Raw genomic sequence first — 17,363 nt, forward strand, 5'->3', positions numbered from 1 at the left:
TTGTTCTTGCTACAAGCCTTTATACAAAATTCCTACAGATACACAGTAGTTTATTGCAGGTCTGCTTCGCCGCCCCCCCCCCCCCCCCCCGCCCCCAAACACTTTCCCAAGCTCCGCGTGATCCTGTATAATACGAGAGCCTGTAAAAAGCGCCGACGTAGACTTGAAATTGGCGTGGGAAAAGGTTGGGTGTATCTTGTGGTACTGGTAATAGTTGTGAAAGCTTTTCATATGTTTAAGTTCACGAGGCGCAACATACCTCACTAAGTTAAAAACCTTTTCACGATAGATTATGTTGGGAGCAAAGAGAAACTAGCTGCCAGATAAAGCGAATGCTTTGCGATGCCATTGCTATATTACAGTGTTACTGTCCAAAAGGCCACTTTGGGGTGACTGGGGGGTTGACTAATAGCAACATGACGTTTTTGCGTCATATTGCGGTTAAAATTACTCAAGGAACCCTTTCTATACGCACAAAAACAGGTCCGTTCCAAGTTTGCCCTGATAGTTTACAGGGTAGTTTGTACACGTGTTCTACAGCGCCGCATGTGAAGAATTCCAGTTTAGTCATTTTCCTCGCTTTCGAATCTACTTCTCACTGGACTTTGACGAAGAGCCAAGTTCTGTCTTCTCCATTTGATTCTGCGATTCTGGAACCAGATTTTAACTTGTGTTTCATTGAGGCCCAGGTCAGCCGCGAGATAGAACCTTTGTGTGCCAACAATATACTGTTGACGGTCAAACTCTTTTTCCAGTCGTTCGAGCTGATCTGCCGTGAAGATTGTACGCTTCCGTTTCGACCTGCAATTTACTTCCATCTTCCAGTCTCTCTCGTTGGTCTGCAGGAAACTTTCTAAAAGAAACCAAGTACATATTTGTAATGCGTCTGTGGAAACAACTTAAAGTGTGCTCTCTCGAAAAATCAGTTAGACAGCAAATCGAAAATTTTACCGTTCTGAACACTCTAAGGCCCTGTCCAAACTAGGCTGGAGAAATTTGAAAACGGCGTTTTCACTCTGAAATTGTTTCAAAGGTTTTCCGTCCAACTACGCCAGAGAGATTTAAAAACGCAGCAATTACGGTCATTTTAGATTTGTGTTTGAGGAAACCTCGGGCAGAGAAATCACGTGATTATCGTGATGTCATCGTTCTCGCGAAGCTCCGTTTTCAAAATGTTTTCCGTCCACACGAAAACGCAAAGCCGGCGTTTACAAATTCCTCCGGTTATAGGAGAGCATTTTCGAAAAGCTCCGTTCAAAATGTTTTCCGTCCACACGAAAACGCAAAGCTGGCGTTTTCAAATTGCTCCGGTTTGAAGAACGTTTTCGAAAAGCTCTGTTTTCGTGACAGACTAGTGTGGACGGTAGGCCTGACCGTAGAAATAAAGCTGCGTTTTCAAATTTCTACGGCGTAGTGTGAACGGGGCCTAAAGCTGTAAGAGCCGAGTTTTAAATTTCCAGACAATTAAAATCTTTCGAGTCTCCGATCTTTCTTTCTTCTACATCTTGTATCGATCAGTGAAAACCTAAGATTATCTCCTCCTATCCTGTATTGCTCTAATTAGTTTACCGCAATACTGAGTCCCGTATCCCTATAATCTTCCCCCAGATATCCCATATTCCGATGATGCCTAATCAGCTATTAATCCCCCTCCCCCCCCCCCCCCCCCAAATAAAAATTCGTCGACGATGTGATCAAGTGACTGAGCAGTAAGGGAACATTCCTTGGAGATGACAAACAACTCCCTCCGTCGAGAAAGGAGTACAGATAAGGTACTAATGATGAGCCACGACGCCAAGCCTACAGGTAACAATATATATGGAGTAAAAAGCGAAAACTACTACCTTGAATTGGTTGAAATGTAGACAGCAAACTTTTTACACCGACTTTATGGCGGGAAACTTCAGACGGCTTCGGTAGTTCTCTTGAAATGGCGGGAAAAAGCACGCGGTAGGCACCAGTCTTGAGCGATGTAAATCGTGAAGAGTGCGTAGCTAGGCTACTTGAACTTATCTGCTCCGGCAAAAAAGGGTTACACTTTGAAGCAGAAGTTGGGTACGAAGAAGGAACAGCCGCCTGAAAAGCTTGTAGTTGGCTCTGACAGCACTCTTCGGTGCAGTATGGAACAAAAACATAACCTCGAAGACCAGTTTGCTCGAGATCCATCTCTCGGGTGTGTTGAAGTTACTGAGTCCAAAGAAAGATCAACGACTCGATTTATTGTAGAGTTGAAGATCAGAACGATAAACTAAACCGGTAATGACTGTGAAGTAGGGAAATAAAAAGGTAATTACGCATCGTTATTTCATGTCGGCAAATCCACCTTGAGCTATTAATCGAGAATATGACGTGACAAAGACAAGTGATCAAGCTATTTAGCTCTGTAATTATAACACCACTGAGATCAATGGTTAAGATACCAGCCACATCTGCCCCCGTATTGACATGAGAACCCGCATGTTGATCAGAAAGACTTGAATAAGCACCATATCACACCAAAATTATATTCCCTCCCAGGTGAAAAAAAAAAAACGAAAATAGCACTTTGTTGAAACACCCCATACAAAAAGTTCAAGCAAAATTCGAACTTGGTTCCATTACAATGGTAACAGTATTTCGCACATACTAACTCATTTCAATTTACTGATATTTTGAGAATAACATGATGTACAGTCGTGATTTTTTTTTTAATAATGACCAATTACGTGTTTTTACGGACATCATATGTTGCCTCAGGCGAATGACTTTTTCCTAATTAGTTTCTTGAATGAGGCTGTAAGTGCCACTTAACGTTTTAATAGTTATATTGTGCTTAAAACCTCGTTCAGTGTTGCTTATCTAAAGACAATTACCCATGTAGTCGAGAAAAAAATTGGGCTTCAATTGTGGAAAAATTACGAGAATAAAAAACTATTGAGGAAAATTGAATCGTTTGAGAACAAGAAAAGGTCTATAAATACCGCCAAAAATGTATTTTAGTGAACGTAGTTTCAGAATGCTGCAAACCAAAATGTAGTGTAAGTTGACGAGTCATATAGTTTACGTTTCTTAGCAAGCCATATTTGCTTTTTGTAAAGCATAGAGTTAAAATTAAAAGGGTCTCTAATTTGATTTGTTCTCCATCACTAATCATAACTCTTGTAATCAAGTGTAAAAAACATTCTGGTCTTGTAAGCAACCAGCCATCGTTTCTACAAAAATCTTAATTATGTTGTCAATCCGCGACGAAGTAGACAAACGCTGGCGAGTTCCTCCCGAGTAATGATGTGACTGTTCATTGAAAAACTGAGTGGGCGTGTAATTAAAGCGTAGAGACCTTTCTTCAGTTTAGTGTACCAGACCAAGAAATTACTTTTTGCCCCTGCTGCAGTCTAAAACCATTAATTTATACTCTCTTCCACATCGTTTTCTCGTCATTTTTTTTTTTTTAGTTTTTTTTAATAACTCATACACAGGACTGCTGCTTCGTTAATACACTTCGTGATATAGGCAATTAAAATTGTATATTCACGAGCTGCTAAATTTTGTTTCACGTGGTAAACCAATTCCCTGTTCAGGACAGGAGCCAGCAAAAAGTTGTGACTAAGGCAATATCAATGTCCATGGAAAAATTATGACTGATGTCCATGGTGAAATTCTCGTCCTAGGTATTAAGGGTGTTTCCAATGACTATAAACAACAAAAACGAAAAAAACATGACTGAAGCAAGTGCCATGGTTTGCCTGTTACTAGCTGCATGTGTACGATCCTACTGTTTCTCACTAAAGCCAGTCAGAAATTTAGGCCCCGTCCACAATAGGTCGGAGGAATTTAAAAACACAACAATTGCCGCCGGTCATTTTGGATTTGTGTTTGAGGAAACTCCTCGTTCAGGGAAATCACATTATAATCGTGACGGCATCGTTTTCGAAAAGCTCCGTTTTCAAAACGTTTTTGTCCACACGAAAACGAAAAGCCGGCGTTTTCAAATTCCTCTGGTTTGAAGCGGCGTTAAAAAACTCCGTTTTCGGAACGGACTCAAGTGCGGACGATAGGCTTAACTGTAGAAAGAAAGCTGCGTTTTCAAATTTAATTCTCGTTCGAGTTCCTGTAATATGTAGAAGCGATTTAATCTATTTGTGATGACTGCAAAGTCTGGTGGTCACGGTACCTGTAACATGAAAATCCACAAGATGCCTTCTTTTTCATTAAAAGTGTCACGTGCAATTATTGAATACCTGCTCCATGGACAAAAGAAAAATATAGTTTTTCTAGTTCACATCTGCTGACAATAGCAACAAATCAGTTCTCTTACAATAACTGACAGTTTTTATTGATCCTTCTTAAATGAACAGCACTCAACAACCAAGCTATCTGACGGTTCCCGGGTTCAGACGTTGAAAAACTCGTGTTATTCAGTATCGAAGAATGGGGAAATCTTTAAAGGCTTAACCACGAAAACACTTTTAACAATTAGCCTACCTTTAAGCATTTTGAACCAGTTATCATTTGTTAAAAAGCCCTCTATGTGAAAACGTTCGTCTTTTCTTGAATGTTTTATTTTTTGTCAAATTTTGATCCCAGTTTTAATTATTTCTTATTCTTTCAATTTGTAAGTTGTTGATCTGTTTGTAAAATAATGACTCATTGACAGACCAATACATACAAAAAAAATCCCGGCTTTTAGAGGGGACGTGTTTATGTGTTCTTTTCTGCTTGTGTTGGCTTGTTTCAGGTGACGATATTTAATATATTGAGCAAGAATGAAATGCTTCGCCACATCCTAGAAAAACCTAGAAAAGAACAGCAAGTGTTGCCGTGGCTGAATTATTTTAATATTATATAGCTAGCAATATAAACAAAACTACTGGTGCTGCTTTATTAGAGCGGTTTTCATTTGAATGTCGAAAAGTAATTTGTTTTTGCATCAACTACGCTTCACGATTTTCTTAACAAAACTCGCGCCACTGTTTCAACCAATCAGAAGTAAAACCAAAACCATTTGTGACTCACTCCCACTCGATTTCCCGCGCTATGCGTCAGCTACATGTAATGACTTCGAGTTTTGATTGGTTCAACGTATTGTCTGTGCCCTTTGTGATTGGCTAGAGTGATTACTTTGGTTTTGGTTTTACGACACTCAGTTGAAAACTGCACTAAAGAGATAGCTATTTAGAAAATTGGTACAAGTCTATGCTATCGTGCCGTTTCCGGATTCCTCAATTATTTAACGATGCACTACGAAAGGGAAACTTTGCAACCCATTATTTTACCATATTTTATATATATTTTTCTCTCCTTTCCTCGCGACTTTATATGACTGATAAAGTCGCCGATAAGGTGAGAGCAGCACTTCCACAATTTTTCATTTCATCTAATATAAAACTGAGTTATTTTGGTCAGTTGTTCAATATTTTTTGTTTGTTTGTTTGTTTGTTTGTTTGTTTGTTTGTTTGTTTGTTTTTTGTCTCTGAACACTTTTTAGCCTATAGTTCTACCCTGCAAACCAGTCAAATATCTTGGACTTATATCGATATATTTATATTTTCGTCTGTCGTATCAGCTAAGTTGCTCCTTATTACCCCTATCACGTTTAGAGAATCAACGAAAAGCGGACACGAAGCTAAGAACTGACTTTATATGAGAAGTGCTAGTCGTTGTGTTTATCTCATGTGAAGTTTTGCCTTCCCAATAAAGAAACGACGCAAAAATGTTTCCTGACTATGTTGTACAGGGAATGCTTCCTTGAAGCTTTTTAGCCACTCAAAAAAACATTAAGGCCACAATGTTAATGTAAGCTTAACTGCATAATTTTTCTCTACACCTTTTAGCCAAATATGTTAGCGGAAACTTCAAAGCCCAAAGCCTAAAACCAAAACCAATTTCCCAAAAATAGCAACCAGGTAAATCAGGCCCCAGTTATTGGAAGGCCGGCTGAATAACACTATCCACCGGATAAATTGCTATCCAGTGAATAAGCGTTTACAAAACAAACCGCGCTATTCGCTGGATAGTGATTTATCCGGCGGATAACATTATCCACCTTTCTAACAACCCGGGCCAGAACTGTAGTTGCAGCGGAGTATTTTTCACGTCCTTTTGATGATGAATTTGAGTAAAGTGACAGACCAAATATTCGCTTTGTTTTCCTTATCAGTTTGAATATCAGCCAAAAAGTCCCAGGAGCATAAATTAGTTTGTCGTCAGCAATATTGCTTTGCAGTTTCAGCTGCCCAAACATTTTTTCTACCTCAAAAAATGAGAGATTTTCGATTGACCCTCGGCTAGAATGGGTTTCAGTCTTTCTCTGAAGTTTGCCATCTCTCTATTACTCTGGAAAATTGACAGTCAAAACAATGATTTGAATAATTCTTCCATTTCAGCTCAATTGTTCCGTTTTCAGCAAACCCCTATTATTAGTTATAGGTCGGCAAACAAAACTGCTTTATTCCCAAAACGGACATGTTACTCAATATGCAAATAAGTAACAAATGTAATGGAAAAAAATAAAGAAAAAGAAATTGTATTTAAAAACATGCCTCGCGTATTTAAACGGTGCCTGAGTCTAGGGTTTGTACAAAATGTTGCCAAACCTTTTCACCTACCATGTGGATCTTGAGCATTGAAAAACACTGGTATTTCATGAATTTTCAGAAAACGGCGACTTGGAAGGCTCGTGCCAGAAACTCGTGTGGAATCGAAGCAATCCCTGAAAAAAAAAAAACATCAATTTTTCAACCCAAAATCATTTCTAGACCTAGCGTAAAGGGCTGATTTTGGAGTCTTTTGGAAGTGTTATGACATGAAATTTAGTGCTGCACTTTGTACCGGTATTTTTGTAGTTCAAATAAGTGTCGTTTTTTTTTCGTAGCTCTTTTTACATGATGTCAGAGAGAGAGACTGTTTCATTTTCTACTCACCTTGACCTAATCTTGGATTGACAGCCCTCAATCATATGCCTGGTGGTGTCAAGTTCCTGCCAAATTAAACGAACATCTTTGTAATTAACATTAGGCGCAGCCTAATTTTAGATCCACAGTCCTTAAACATATGCCTGGTAATGCATGCCAACTCCCGCCAAACCGTCAGCCTTGTAGTCAAATTAATTATTAAATTGTCGTCTTCCCTTTCACGTGCCACCTTCTTGGCTTTTCTCCATATATTGTTGCAGACAATATGGCGGAAAAATCACCTGAGACATCGTCAATATTTTCAAATTTGGATGACGCAGTTTGTTGTAAGGAGACGACCAAATTTAGTCGGTGGTGTTATGTTTAAGCAGGTATTTGTATAAATAAAAGGTGCAAGAGACAGTTATTAAAACAGTTCTCTTTGTATGACGCAAGCTGGCTAAATTATTTGCAATTATGACTACAAGTGACAACAATATTCATTCAGCGAAGGACAGTTCTTAATTAAGCTTGCAGGCAATTCGTGTTTTTCCTGACGTAAAGTCAAAATCATGAGACGAGTTTTGATGGTATTAAGCGGCCTTTACTTTGGTTTAGTTGCTACTAAAGGTACAGTAACATTTTATTTTGTGTCTTCATTTTAATGTGGCTAAATGATACATCAGAATTTAAAATATAGCATTTTAATCAAGTTCACGTTATCAGTGTCATTCAAATTTCACTTTTCTTTAAAAGACGGAAAGATCCGTGTAACTTCTAAAATACTTTGAGCTGGATCAGCCGCTTTCGAAAAAATTTTTATCCGTCAGTTTTGAAAGGATGAAAAAGCAACACAGATCAAATGCTTGATAAAATTTTCTTCAAGCTTGCTAAATCATTGCAGTGGAATGAAAGAAGAAATTTAAAAGGTCCTCGATGTCGAGTTTCATTTGTGTTCTTGGTAATGAATTTGTTTGCTTTCTGTTTGTTTTAGTACTCGATTTAGAACTGTTCTCCTTCTCTTAAGTTTTATTTTCGCCTTTTACACGTTATAAAGGGCCATTTTGTTCACTATTGCCTGATCTTTATGGCTATTTATTTCTTTTCATGGGACAACCCGAGCTTTGCGAGTCACGACTCTAGCCCGAGGGACAGTTGAGTTTAATCGTACTCTGCCCAATCTCCTAGCGGCTCCGGAATGTTCACGACTGATCATTACCAGTCCCCTGACCAAGAAACACTGCTGGGCGAGCTAGAATAATTGTCTAATAACTGAACTAGCTCTAATTACAGTATGTTTTGCAATAACTTAGGCACCATCAAGACCATTCTTCAGTTGCATGTAAATCGTATTTTTGCCGAAAGGCAGTGTCCATAGCCAAGAAATCAAGTATAATAAGCATCCCTAATTAGCAGTTTCAAAAATATCGGTGACGTCTTTTTAACTTTGACAGTGTAAGTGGCCTTAAGTCCCAGAAGAATTAAATCATTGACTATTTGAAAAAGCATTTGTTTCACTCAATGAGGCTGCTGCGAAAGATCGATAGCGGCACAGGTTGCAAACTGTCTTCGTGAGAAATGGCTGTACTTGTTCTTTTGTTGATCGAGGTTATTTTCCTTCAACTCAACGGTAAGATTTTTAAAGTTAACCTACATCTTGGCCTGTATTAGTTCTTCACAACACTTTGCGGTGCTTATATTTTTTGTGAACGAACTTTCTGCTTAAAATCTTGCACTCTTTTTACTTGTGAAGTATAAATTAACTCCAAGCAAAGTATCTGTGCAACGCCAGGAAAGTTAACATCAGATGATGCTTAAAACTCATAAATGATTCTAATGTTGGTAGAGAAGAAACCAACGACATTGTGTGTAGATTCTGTGTTAGATTTGTGAACAGTAACAATAAATTCACTGTTTATGAACCCTAGCAAGAGATTGACCGATTAACAATGCGGGGCCTGCATATGACAGGGGCATCTTTGTTTCGGCCTGAACTCTGTAGATAGTTCCTGATTGCATCCATCGCGAAATGGTCAAAACTTTTGTACTTTGGATACATTGGTCTTCCTCTCTATAGCGACGTTACTTTTCTCTGACAAGTATGTTAACAAAAACGTAATGAGCAACTTCTTTAATTTGCTGTTAAATGACAGTTATCATGTAGTGCTGTGTAGAAGAAGATTTGCCCCGTAGCAAAGTTTTCAAAACTTTGAGATGCACAAATATTCTGACTTGCAGTAAAACAAAACACTGCGTCGGTTTTTTGTTCAAGTCATCATCTATGAAGTCAACAAATCAAAGCACATTCACGAGACCTTACAATTTTTCCTTCCCTAAAACCTATTCTCGTAATGTTGTTACAATATCAATATCATGTTTTTGTAAATTTCAAATACACAAGAGAATGATAATGATTTTCAGTCGTGCAGCAAAAGAAAAGATAAAAAATCAGAAATTTTAGGAAAAGATTGTTGTTGCTGAAATTCCCTCAGCAGTGTAATCGTTTTTGAGTGGTCCAAATGTTTGCATTTCATAATTGTTCTTCACACATAGACGAGACTCCACTATATAAATAGAAGTTAACTAGAAAAAGAAAAGATGAAAAAATCTGAAATTTTAGGAAGAGGTTGTTTGTTGCTGAATTTCTTACAGCAGTGTAATTGTTTTCTAATAGTCCAAACATTTGCATTTCATATTTAGTCTTCTCACAAAGGCGAGACTCCATTATAATAAACTGGAGTTAATTTCTCATAACTAAAGTTGTTCGTTTGGTCAACAGCAAATATTATGAAAAGGATTTCCTTAAGTTCATAACGCCAGTTAGCTCGTTTTGCTGCTTTCGTGTCGGTGTTTTAGATCAAGTAACTTTAGAACTGAACTGAAAAGCCTCAGTTAATGCGGCTTAAATGGAGCACTTATTTAAGGGTTTAACAAAGATGCTTTTTCTACCCAAGGGAACAACTATCATGCAAATACGGTAAACAAGCAAACCCATGCAACACAATTTAGTAGTTCAGTTCAATAATCCCCAGATCATTTACCGGCATCTAAGTTTACTTAGTCGGTCTATCAAATACTTAAGAGTTAATTGTCAATTAAATCTGCCTGGGAATGATAGGCGGAGTTATTGACCGAGCGTTAAGTCCGTATTTGAAAAAATATTGACCAACTTCCTTTGTTTGAGGCCGACAAAAGAAGAGCGCTTCTGTAAACATGCAATGAGTGATGTCGGAACACATCGAATTATATAAAGAAAACATTACATTGTATAAACAATGAGAGCATTTCTTTTTACTAACGTCCAAAAACCGCTTCACGTTCGTCCTTTAAAAGACTCCTAAAATGCACAAGCAGGCAAACAAACATAGGCGCGTTTTGATTGCGTATGTCTCATGAGCTTAGCCAAAATTTTAATTTCCAGTTCTGACATAGAAGTACTGATTCAAGCTTCCAGAAAGTGGACTAAACAGTAACTTTTAATTAATACATTCGTCAAATGTGATTATTGTGATTAAATGACGTGGAATTTGTTAACCGACATTTCAAATTGCAAGCGGGAGACTGACAGTGGCCATAGTGTTGGTGCTGTTCGCGGGAAAAACATGCACTTTGCTCTCACAGCGCCTCTTCCCACAAAGTTGTGTTACAAGGTGTAGTGGTGATTTTTTGGTCATCCCGACCAAGCTGGGTCAGCAACCAGCAATGCACAAACATAGGTGGATTTCACCGCGCTCAAAATGTTCACGAACACTCTCAAGTCTTTGTTTTATGTCAGCTTGAGGCCTCGCTACTAGTAAGAAAGTAACCGAGCTATTAAATAAGAAATAAAAACGATTTTTGAGCATTTCAAATCATGTTTTTTGGTGTACACATTGAGCTCGTCTGGTTTCCTTTGGTCCTACAGAAATCAAACTTTTTTGCATTTGTTTTGTTTTGCTTGCTGAAACAAATTGCGGTTTGTTTCTATTTTGTTTCTTAGCGGTAAGCACCCAACTTCGAAGATAAACAATATTTTCCTCCAAAGCAATGCCTTTATATTGTTGCATTTATATTGTTGAAAATTCAAACCCGAGTCGCTCAAATCAGTAGTAGCAGAAGACCTGCAATTACGCACACATATTAGGTGAAGAAAAGCTTTATTATGTCTACCATAGTTCTAATTATATTCTGCTCCGCTTTGACTGGACTTGTACAACAGGTAACATAAATATTTTATTATCCCTGCTTTGCTATAAAGGAAGTGCTTGTTGTGGACATGATATCAGTAGGTGATTTGACAGAACTCGTATCCTAGAGAGTGATTTTTGCCCAGTTTCAAAAATGCCGGTGCGTTTTGCTTTAATTTTCCTTGTATCAGCTATCTTGGGTTGCAGGACATTCTTCGGAGGTAAGATTCGAGCAAGTTATTAAGAAACGTTTGTATTCAAATTTGAAAACTAAGTTTCGTTGCTCGTAAGGTGATTCTGGCTTCGTAGAAGGTGTAGTTTCATCTTTACTGACAAAGCAAGACTTAGATTTAAAGAGCATAAGGTTAAAACAGGTTCAACTAAAGGAGAAACAATACAGGCTCTGAAATTTAGAGCAACTGGAAAACTGTTTTGTTCACTATACGTTTCTCAATTTTGAGATTAAGCCTTCTCCTTTGGGCAATTTTTGCTGTTGCTGTACATTTTTGAATAATTAGATTATTTTTAATAATCTCTAGCCTGGAACAAGTCATGTTTACAAAGCAAGTGAGGTCTCCAAAGTCAATCAAATAATTTTTTTTTGTCAACACTGTACTCAATGCAAAATGAAAGAATGTAAAGTTCTTGATATTTTGGAGCTGTTTCCACAAGTTTTGACTAACAGTCGACGAAGGTAACTGGCCGTCAAAATATTAGTTAACGTCGTAAAATAGCCTTTAAGCAACCAAAGCAGAACTTAAAAATGTGAGAGGAAGAAAACTGCAAAATATTTTAAGACTCTGACAACAATTGGGCGCAGACGTAACGTATTATCGAAATGAATCAAAAAGTTCGCAGAGACTAGCGATAGTTCTCGGAATTTTCTTTTTCGAATTTTGTTTGTTGACTTATGGCTGAATTTGTAACTTTGCGGATCGTAATGTGGTCGTTAATTTAAGAGTACTACAAAACACCTCGTGGTTTTATGGTTAAAATGTTTTTCCCACAAGGATCTGAAAACATCCCATTTGGCTTTTTTTTTTTTTTTTTTTAAGGAAATGAGTTTTATGTACAAACGAAATGTTATTTAGCTGCCAGTTGACTCCAGTGCTATTTAATTAGACGCAAGACTCAAGACTACATTTAAAGATTAGAATGCAACTAAAAGAATAGGGTTTGGAAATCGATGTTTCCATGATGAGTAGGTGAATTTCGGTCTGCTTTTTATTTTGGCCCCCGTGGCTTTGAGAAAATACTAGCTCCCCCAAACACACTGAAAGAAATGAGAAAGAGGTCACATTCTGAAAGCTAGTATGTCGAGCCCTGTTATTGCATTTGCATGGAGTGGCACGATCAGTGTACTTTAGCATTTCCAGTACTTCCTAGTACTGAGAAAACTGGTAAAAAGGCTGAATGAGGCATTTCCCTAACATGAATCTTATGAAAATTTTCATCAGAGTAAACTGAGCTTGTGGTAGATTTCCCTAATAACAAAACATCAGTTCATTTCTTACTAGAGCACATCAACAGAGAACTACATCTAAGATACACCGGAGACATAGAAAGAGGCAGCAATAGGAGGTCGCGTGGCCGAGTGATTTAGAGAACTGGATTTTCAGATGTGAAGGTCCTGTTCCATATCCTCACACTGTCTGGGTTTGCTCTCGGTAGTTCTGTCCGAGTTCTACTTCAAGGTCGCTTCCTTTTTTGTAACCACTTAACTTCCCATCATTTATGCTCGTGGCAATTATCGTAGTAGAATTAAGTACGCTGACGCTTAAATGAAGTCAATGTCATATTCTAACTTGTTTCTATTTCGTCTTTAACAGCCGTCGATTAAAAAAAAAAGACTTTGAAAACTATTTTGCATTGATTGAGCTATTTCTATGAATTGGTGTTTGCTTTCATCCCAAAAAGTTCTTGTAATTCTTTTGCTGTTCCCAGGCAGAATGGAATCCAATGTTTCGCTATCAACGTTTTGGCGGGCAGCAGTATTATTAAGGATGACTAGCCATATTTTAAAACTTCGTGGACAGGGTTACTTTTAGCCGCCATGTCGTCGAAAACCGGCCACAAACCAACGACAATTTTGTTCATACAAAGAAACGGTTAAACTTAACTGATGTAAAAAAATACAAATAATAAACTAGAGAAAAGATGTCACACAACCCTTTGTAAAGTGTTCACAGGCTAATAACATCATCAAAATTAACTTTCAACTAAAGTAAAAAGTGTTACTGACTTTATCTTTTGTTGATACTGGTAGCTGGGTAAACTGGTTTAACCAGTTTACAATAACTGCAAATATAATTGGGCATGTCTGCCCTGACTTATTTTTTCCTTTGTTTTTACTCAAATGATTCAGCTAGTGTGCTGTTACGTTTAAGGTAGAAAGGCAATGCGATTGATGTAATGATTCTTTTTTCTTTCTATCAACCACAGAAGCAGCTATCCCACCGTTTAAAGAACAATGTCTGAAGTGGCATAATGAATTCCGTAAGAGACACCAGGTAAACAAATCTGAGTGTTTACCGAGCATGTGGATATTGAAGTAAACAAATCTGAGTGTTTACCAAGCATGTAGATACTGACGTAAACAAATCTGAGAAACCGAGCATGCAGATATTGGCCTAAACAAGTCTGAGTGTTTACCGACGATGCAGATTTACGAACTTTACGATTGTGGTGTAAACTTCCCCATTTTTAAACTATGGCCAATCACATGGCACATTTTGTTTCAATCAATCAAGTGAATTTTTTTTTTACTATATGGTGCAATATAACGTGATCCGACAATACATGACAACACAGGGCAACACAGCATGACATGGTGAGACATGGCGAGACATGAATATGACACAAGATGACTTGATCAGACAAGATCTGGCTTGAAATTATTGAAATGGCATGACCTAACCTGAAGTGACATTAAACTGAGCTGGTTTGACTTCATCTGACCTGACATGGCATGACATAAAATGATACGTACAAATCATGACATGGCATGATATGAAATTACTTGCTCGGTTATGGCCTCACGTGACGTGACAAGACACGAAATCACACGGCGTGACACAACACAACGCGACACACGCTACGATAGAATAACATGATGTGCCATTTTAATTATATTTCACGTTCTGTCTGAACCTATTAAATCCATTTTTTTTTCTCTTCCGGCCCCTCAAAAAGGTTTGTTTTCCAAACCGAACTATCCAGGAAAAATTTATCTTGCAGTACTGATTTTCATTTCAAGACATGATTGATCATCGCAGTTGCAACTTAAGCAGTTGTGAAACTAAGCCTGAAAAAAAAAAATCTTCACTGCTATTGTTTTGCTCTACTTCTACCTTCATCTCCTCTCCCTACCGTAAGGATCAGTTTCCGATTTTATTTATCATTTATACCAAAATGTAGGTGGATCCCGTGACTTGGAGCGACGAGCTCACCAGAGGAGCACAAAGTTGGGCTGATATTTTAGCACGAAACAACACATTTAAACATGCGGAAGGTATAGCGCCTGGAGAGAATCTTTATTTATCAGGCAAACCGCTTCCCGAAGAGACTTGCACCGAGGCCACAACACTTTTCTACGAGGAGATTAAAAAGTATGATTTCAACAAACCTGGATTTTCAATGGAAACCGGGCACTTCACTCAGGTAAATTTATTTTTGCGAATCCTCGTGTAATGTACTGTTCGTGAGTAATCTACTTTACTCTCACAGTGCCTCTCTCCACCAGGTGTATAAATGGGTACCGGCGAATTTAATGCTGGGGGCAACACTGCAATGGACTAGCATCCCATCCAGGGGGAAGTACAAATACTCCTAGTCGCTTCATGCTACAGAGACCGAGATAAGCTCCGGCCTAATGGGCCACTTGGCTCGTATGCGTGCAGACTTAACCTTTGCTACAGATGTATGTCGTAACCACCATCTCCGTGGGAGATTGAATGCTCTATCGGGGTACTTCTTCATTCGCCTGTCTCAAATAGGACTAACTTGTCTTCAGCCCTAGGACTCTATTCGTTGTTCAATTATACATGTAGGTTTCCAGCCGCAGATTAAGAGTGGCTTTACCGAGTTCACTGTCATGTCTGAACACAACAATGATCCCAACAATGACCAGAGAAACCGTAGAGACAGTTTTTTTTGTCGTTGTTTGTTTTGTTTTTGTTTTTGTTTTTGTTTTTTCTGCATTTCCGCCGAAGCAAATCACTCTGACCAACCACAAAGAAGTTTGAACAATCTAATCAAATAAACAATCCTCGAAACTAAAGTAGTTACCTAGAGTTTTGATTGGTTCCCTAGATTGTCTTCGTCCGGGGTTGGGGGACTCCCATGTAAAAAGGACGGGGTTGCTCGTCGGAAATTTTGTAAAGAAACCCTAAGAGGTACCAAGATCCTGTTTTGTGGGCGCGGCTTGAAATGTTTTTCACACCTAAGAGGTACCAATTCTAAAATAGCAGATCATCTCCTGTCAATTTTTTTCGTTTCAATACCCTAAAAGGTACCGCAAATGCTCCTGCTGTGGACCTTTCGAGGCCGCGGAACTCCCTCCCAAAACCGCGTTTTCACCCCTAAAAGGTACGGCGAGCAACCCCGTCCTTTTTGTATGGGAGTTCCGTCCCCGCCCCCCGCCCCCCCCCCCCCCCCCCCCGGGTGTCTGCGTAGAAGATTGACATTGTCCAGAGCATAGAGATTTCTTGGTCTTAGTTTTACGAAAATCAAGTGAAACCCGATTACTGAGGTATTAATGAAATTTATCTGTTTTTTGCTTTTTACTTTTTTCATCAGCTCGTGTGGAAAAAGACCAAACAGATCGGAGCAGCACAGGCTGCCAGGAGGGATAGCCGTCTTGTGGTGGTTGTTCGATATTCCCCTGCAGGAAATTACGTCGGACAATACAAGGAAAATGTCTTGCCAGAACTCAGTGGGGCCGGTCAAACTCGTTTTTCGTTTGTTTTCGTCGGATTTGTTGTTGTTACTGGAGCTGCTTTTAAGACCTTTTTCTGAAAAGGATTCGCAAAACAACGCTGTAAAACAAACAAGGTTTTAGCCAGGGTTTTTCACTTTTTGTAACTATATAATTTTTAGCTTCATAATATATGTCATGTTAATTAATACGAAATTGACATTTACTAATTAATTTAATAGTCCATGTCTGTTATCACTTGACTATATAGGTTTTTGATAATAGAATAGGCAATTTTTGTAGACTATATAAACATGTGCGTGTCGCCTCACGAACCCTTAGTTGAGTTTCCACTGTTATAACTAGCTAGTCACTGAAGTCTAATGCACTGAAAACATGGCATAAAATAGACATAGAGTAAATCGGATGACTGAAAAAAAGGATCTTTTCTTTTGAAAAGTACTCTCTTAAGAACATAGGATAGATCGAAGAAGTACAAAATTTTGATATCTCCTAATAACTGCTTTTTTCAAATGCTCATTTGCAAAGAATGGTTGTGGAGTTGAGCTTGTTCCGTTTGATCTCTTATGTTGGAAATGTTAAGTCATTTTGATGTGCTAATAAATAATCCGATTGTTCTAGTTTTATTTAGTCTGCCCAGATCACCCGCATGCGTTTCATCGCGTGTATCCCACCCGCCAGGTTAATATTTCGCTAAGCTTGCGATCTCGACGAACTCAAGGCAAAGTAGAGTATCTGTGGACAGACTAAATTTTATTGTATGCGTGGCTTTTATAAAGCAAAACATCCGTAGATCCACGAACAAGCTCCTACCCAAAAAAAGCCCGCGAAAATTTGATACAAGCGTTTTGCTCTCTTCCCTTCTTTTATTTTCTGGGACACAAACTGGATGAGTTTACTTTATGTTGTGTCACTGATCGTGGCTTGTGCAAGAATTGAACCAGATAACTACCGGGTCAGAATACAAAGGTATATTTTATCGCTGAACAACGTTTACGTTGGTGATATGGTTTGATACACCTTTAAATGAGAAACCAAAAGGATTTGGTTAATAGTTTACGTTGGGACTGTTGGAAAAAGTACTAACAAAGGGTTTTCACAGCTTGAAAATCTTCAGTCTGTATTGTGCTGTCTTTTGTTTTTTGTTTCACGTTTTGGCCAAGATTGCAGGGTCTACGATAAAAGACAGCTAATCTGTGAAAATTAAGACATCCTCATCTCTATTGCTGACAAAAAGTACGTCATACATATATGAAAGCCAATGAAAAGCAATGATCTTTTAACCAGAAAGTTATAGGTGTAGTTTCTGTTTTTCTAATTACATTTTCTCAACTGCTAACCAATATTGTCACCCAGGTCTAAGTTGAATATTTTATAGATTCTCGAGAAATA

The 17,363-nt window shown here is 38.3% G+C and overlaps 2 protein-coding genes across 3 annotated transcripts; one reads left to right on the top strand and one right to left on the bottom strand.

Annotated features, from left to right (window-relative positions):
• Window positions 1–91: 91 nt before the first annotated feature.
• On the bottom strand, window positions 92–2,563 carry LOC110052526 (homeobox protein MOX-2-like). Its single transcript, XM_020758654.2, has 2 exons — window positions 1,845–2,563; window positions 92–853 (listed from the first exon to the last, which is right to left on the bottom strand). The coding sequence occupies exons 1-2, from the start codon at window positions 2,164–2,166 to the stop codon at window positions 564–566; spliced, it is 612 nt and encodes a 203-aa protein (XP_020614313.1). The 5' UTR covers window positions 2,167–2,563; the 3' UTR covers window positions 92–563.
• Window positions 2,564–7,340: 4,777 nt separating this feature from the next.
• On the top strand, window positions 7,341–16,591 carry LOC110052338 (Golgi-associated plant pathogenesis-related protein 1-like). Of its 2 annotated transcripts, none has more exons than XM_020758456.2 (4): window positions 7,341–7,499; window positions 13,478–13,545; window positions 14,453–14,695; window positions 15,833–16,591. In XM_020758456.2, exons 1-4 carry the CDS (start codon window positions 7,442–7,444, stop codon window positions 16,049–16,051), a joined length of 588 nt encoding a protein of 195 aa, XP_020614115.1. In that variant the 5' UTR covers window positions 7,341–7,441; the 3' UTR covers window positions 16,052–16,591. The 2 variants fall into 2 exon arrangements, with proteins under 2 accessions (XP_020614115.1, XP_020614116.1); XM_020758457.2 differs by lacking the exon at window positions 7,341–7,499 and adding an exon at window positions 8,344–8,499.
• Window positions 16,592–17,363: the final 772 nt, after the last annotated feature.

Source organism: Orbicella faveolata, unplaced genomic scaffold (assembly GCF_042242905.1).
Source record: "Orbicella faveolata isolate gen_17 unplaced genomic scaffold, um_ofav_v1 contig_1, whole genome shotgun sequence".
Taxonomy (NCBI): Eukaryota; Metazoa; Cnidaria; class Anthozoa; order Scleractinia; family Merulinidae; genus Orbicella; species Orbicella faveolata.

Coding starts and splice junctions, on each gene's coding strand:
- LOC110052338 (XM_020758456.2), top strand. CDS start 7,442: ATGAGACGAGTTTTGATGGTATTAAGCGGCCTTTACTTTGGTTTAGTT. Junction 7,500..13,477: donor TGGTTTAGTTGCTACTAAAG/GTACAGTAACAT, acceptor TATCAACCACAG/AAGCAGCTATCCCACCGTTT. Junction 14,696..15,832: donor AAACCGGGCACTTCACTCAG/GTAAATTTATTT, acceptor TTTTTTCATCAG/CTCGTGTGGAAAAAGACCAA.
- LOC110052526 (XM_020758654.2), bottom strand. CDS start 2,166: ATGGATCTCGAGCAAACTGGTCTTCGAGGTTATGTTTTTGTTCCATAC. Junction 854..1,844: donor TACATTTCAACCAATTCAAG/GTAGTAGTTTTC, acceptor GGTTTCTTTTAG/AAAGTTTCCTGCAGACCAAC.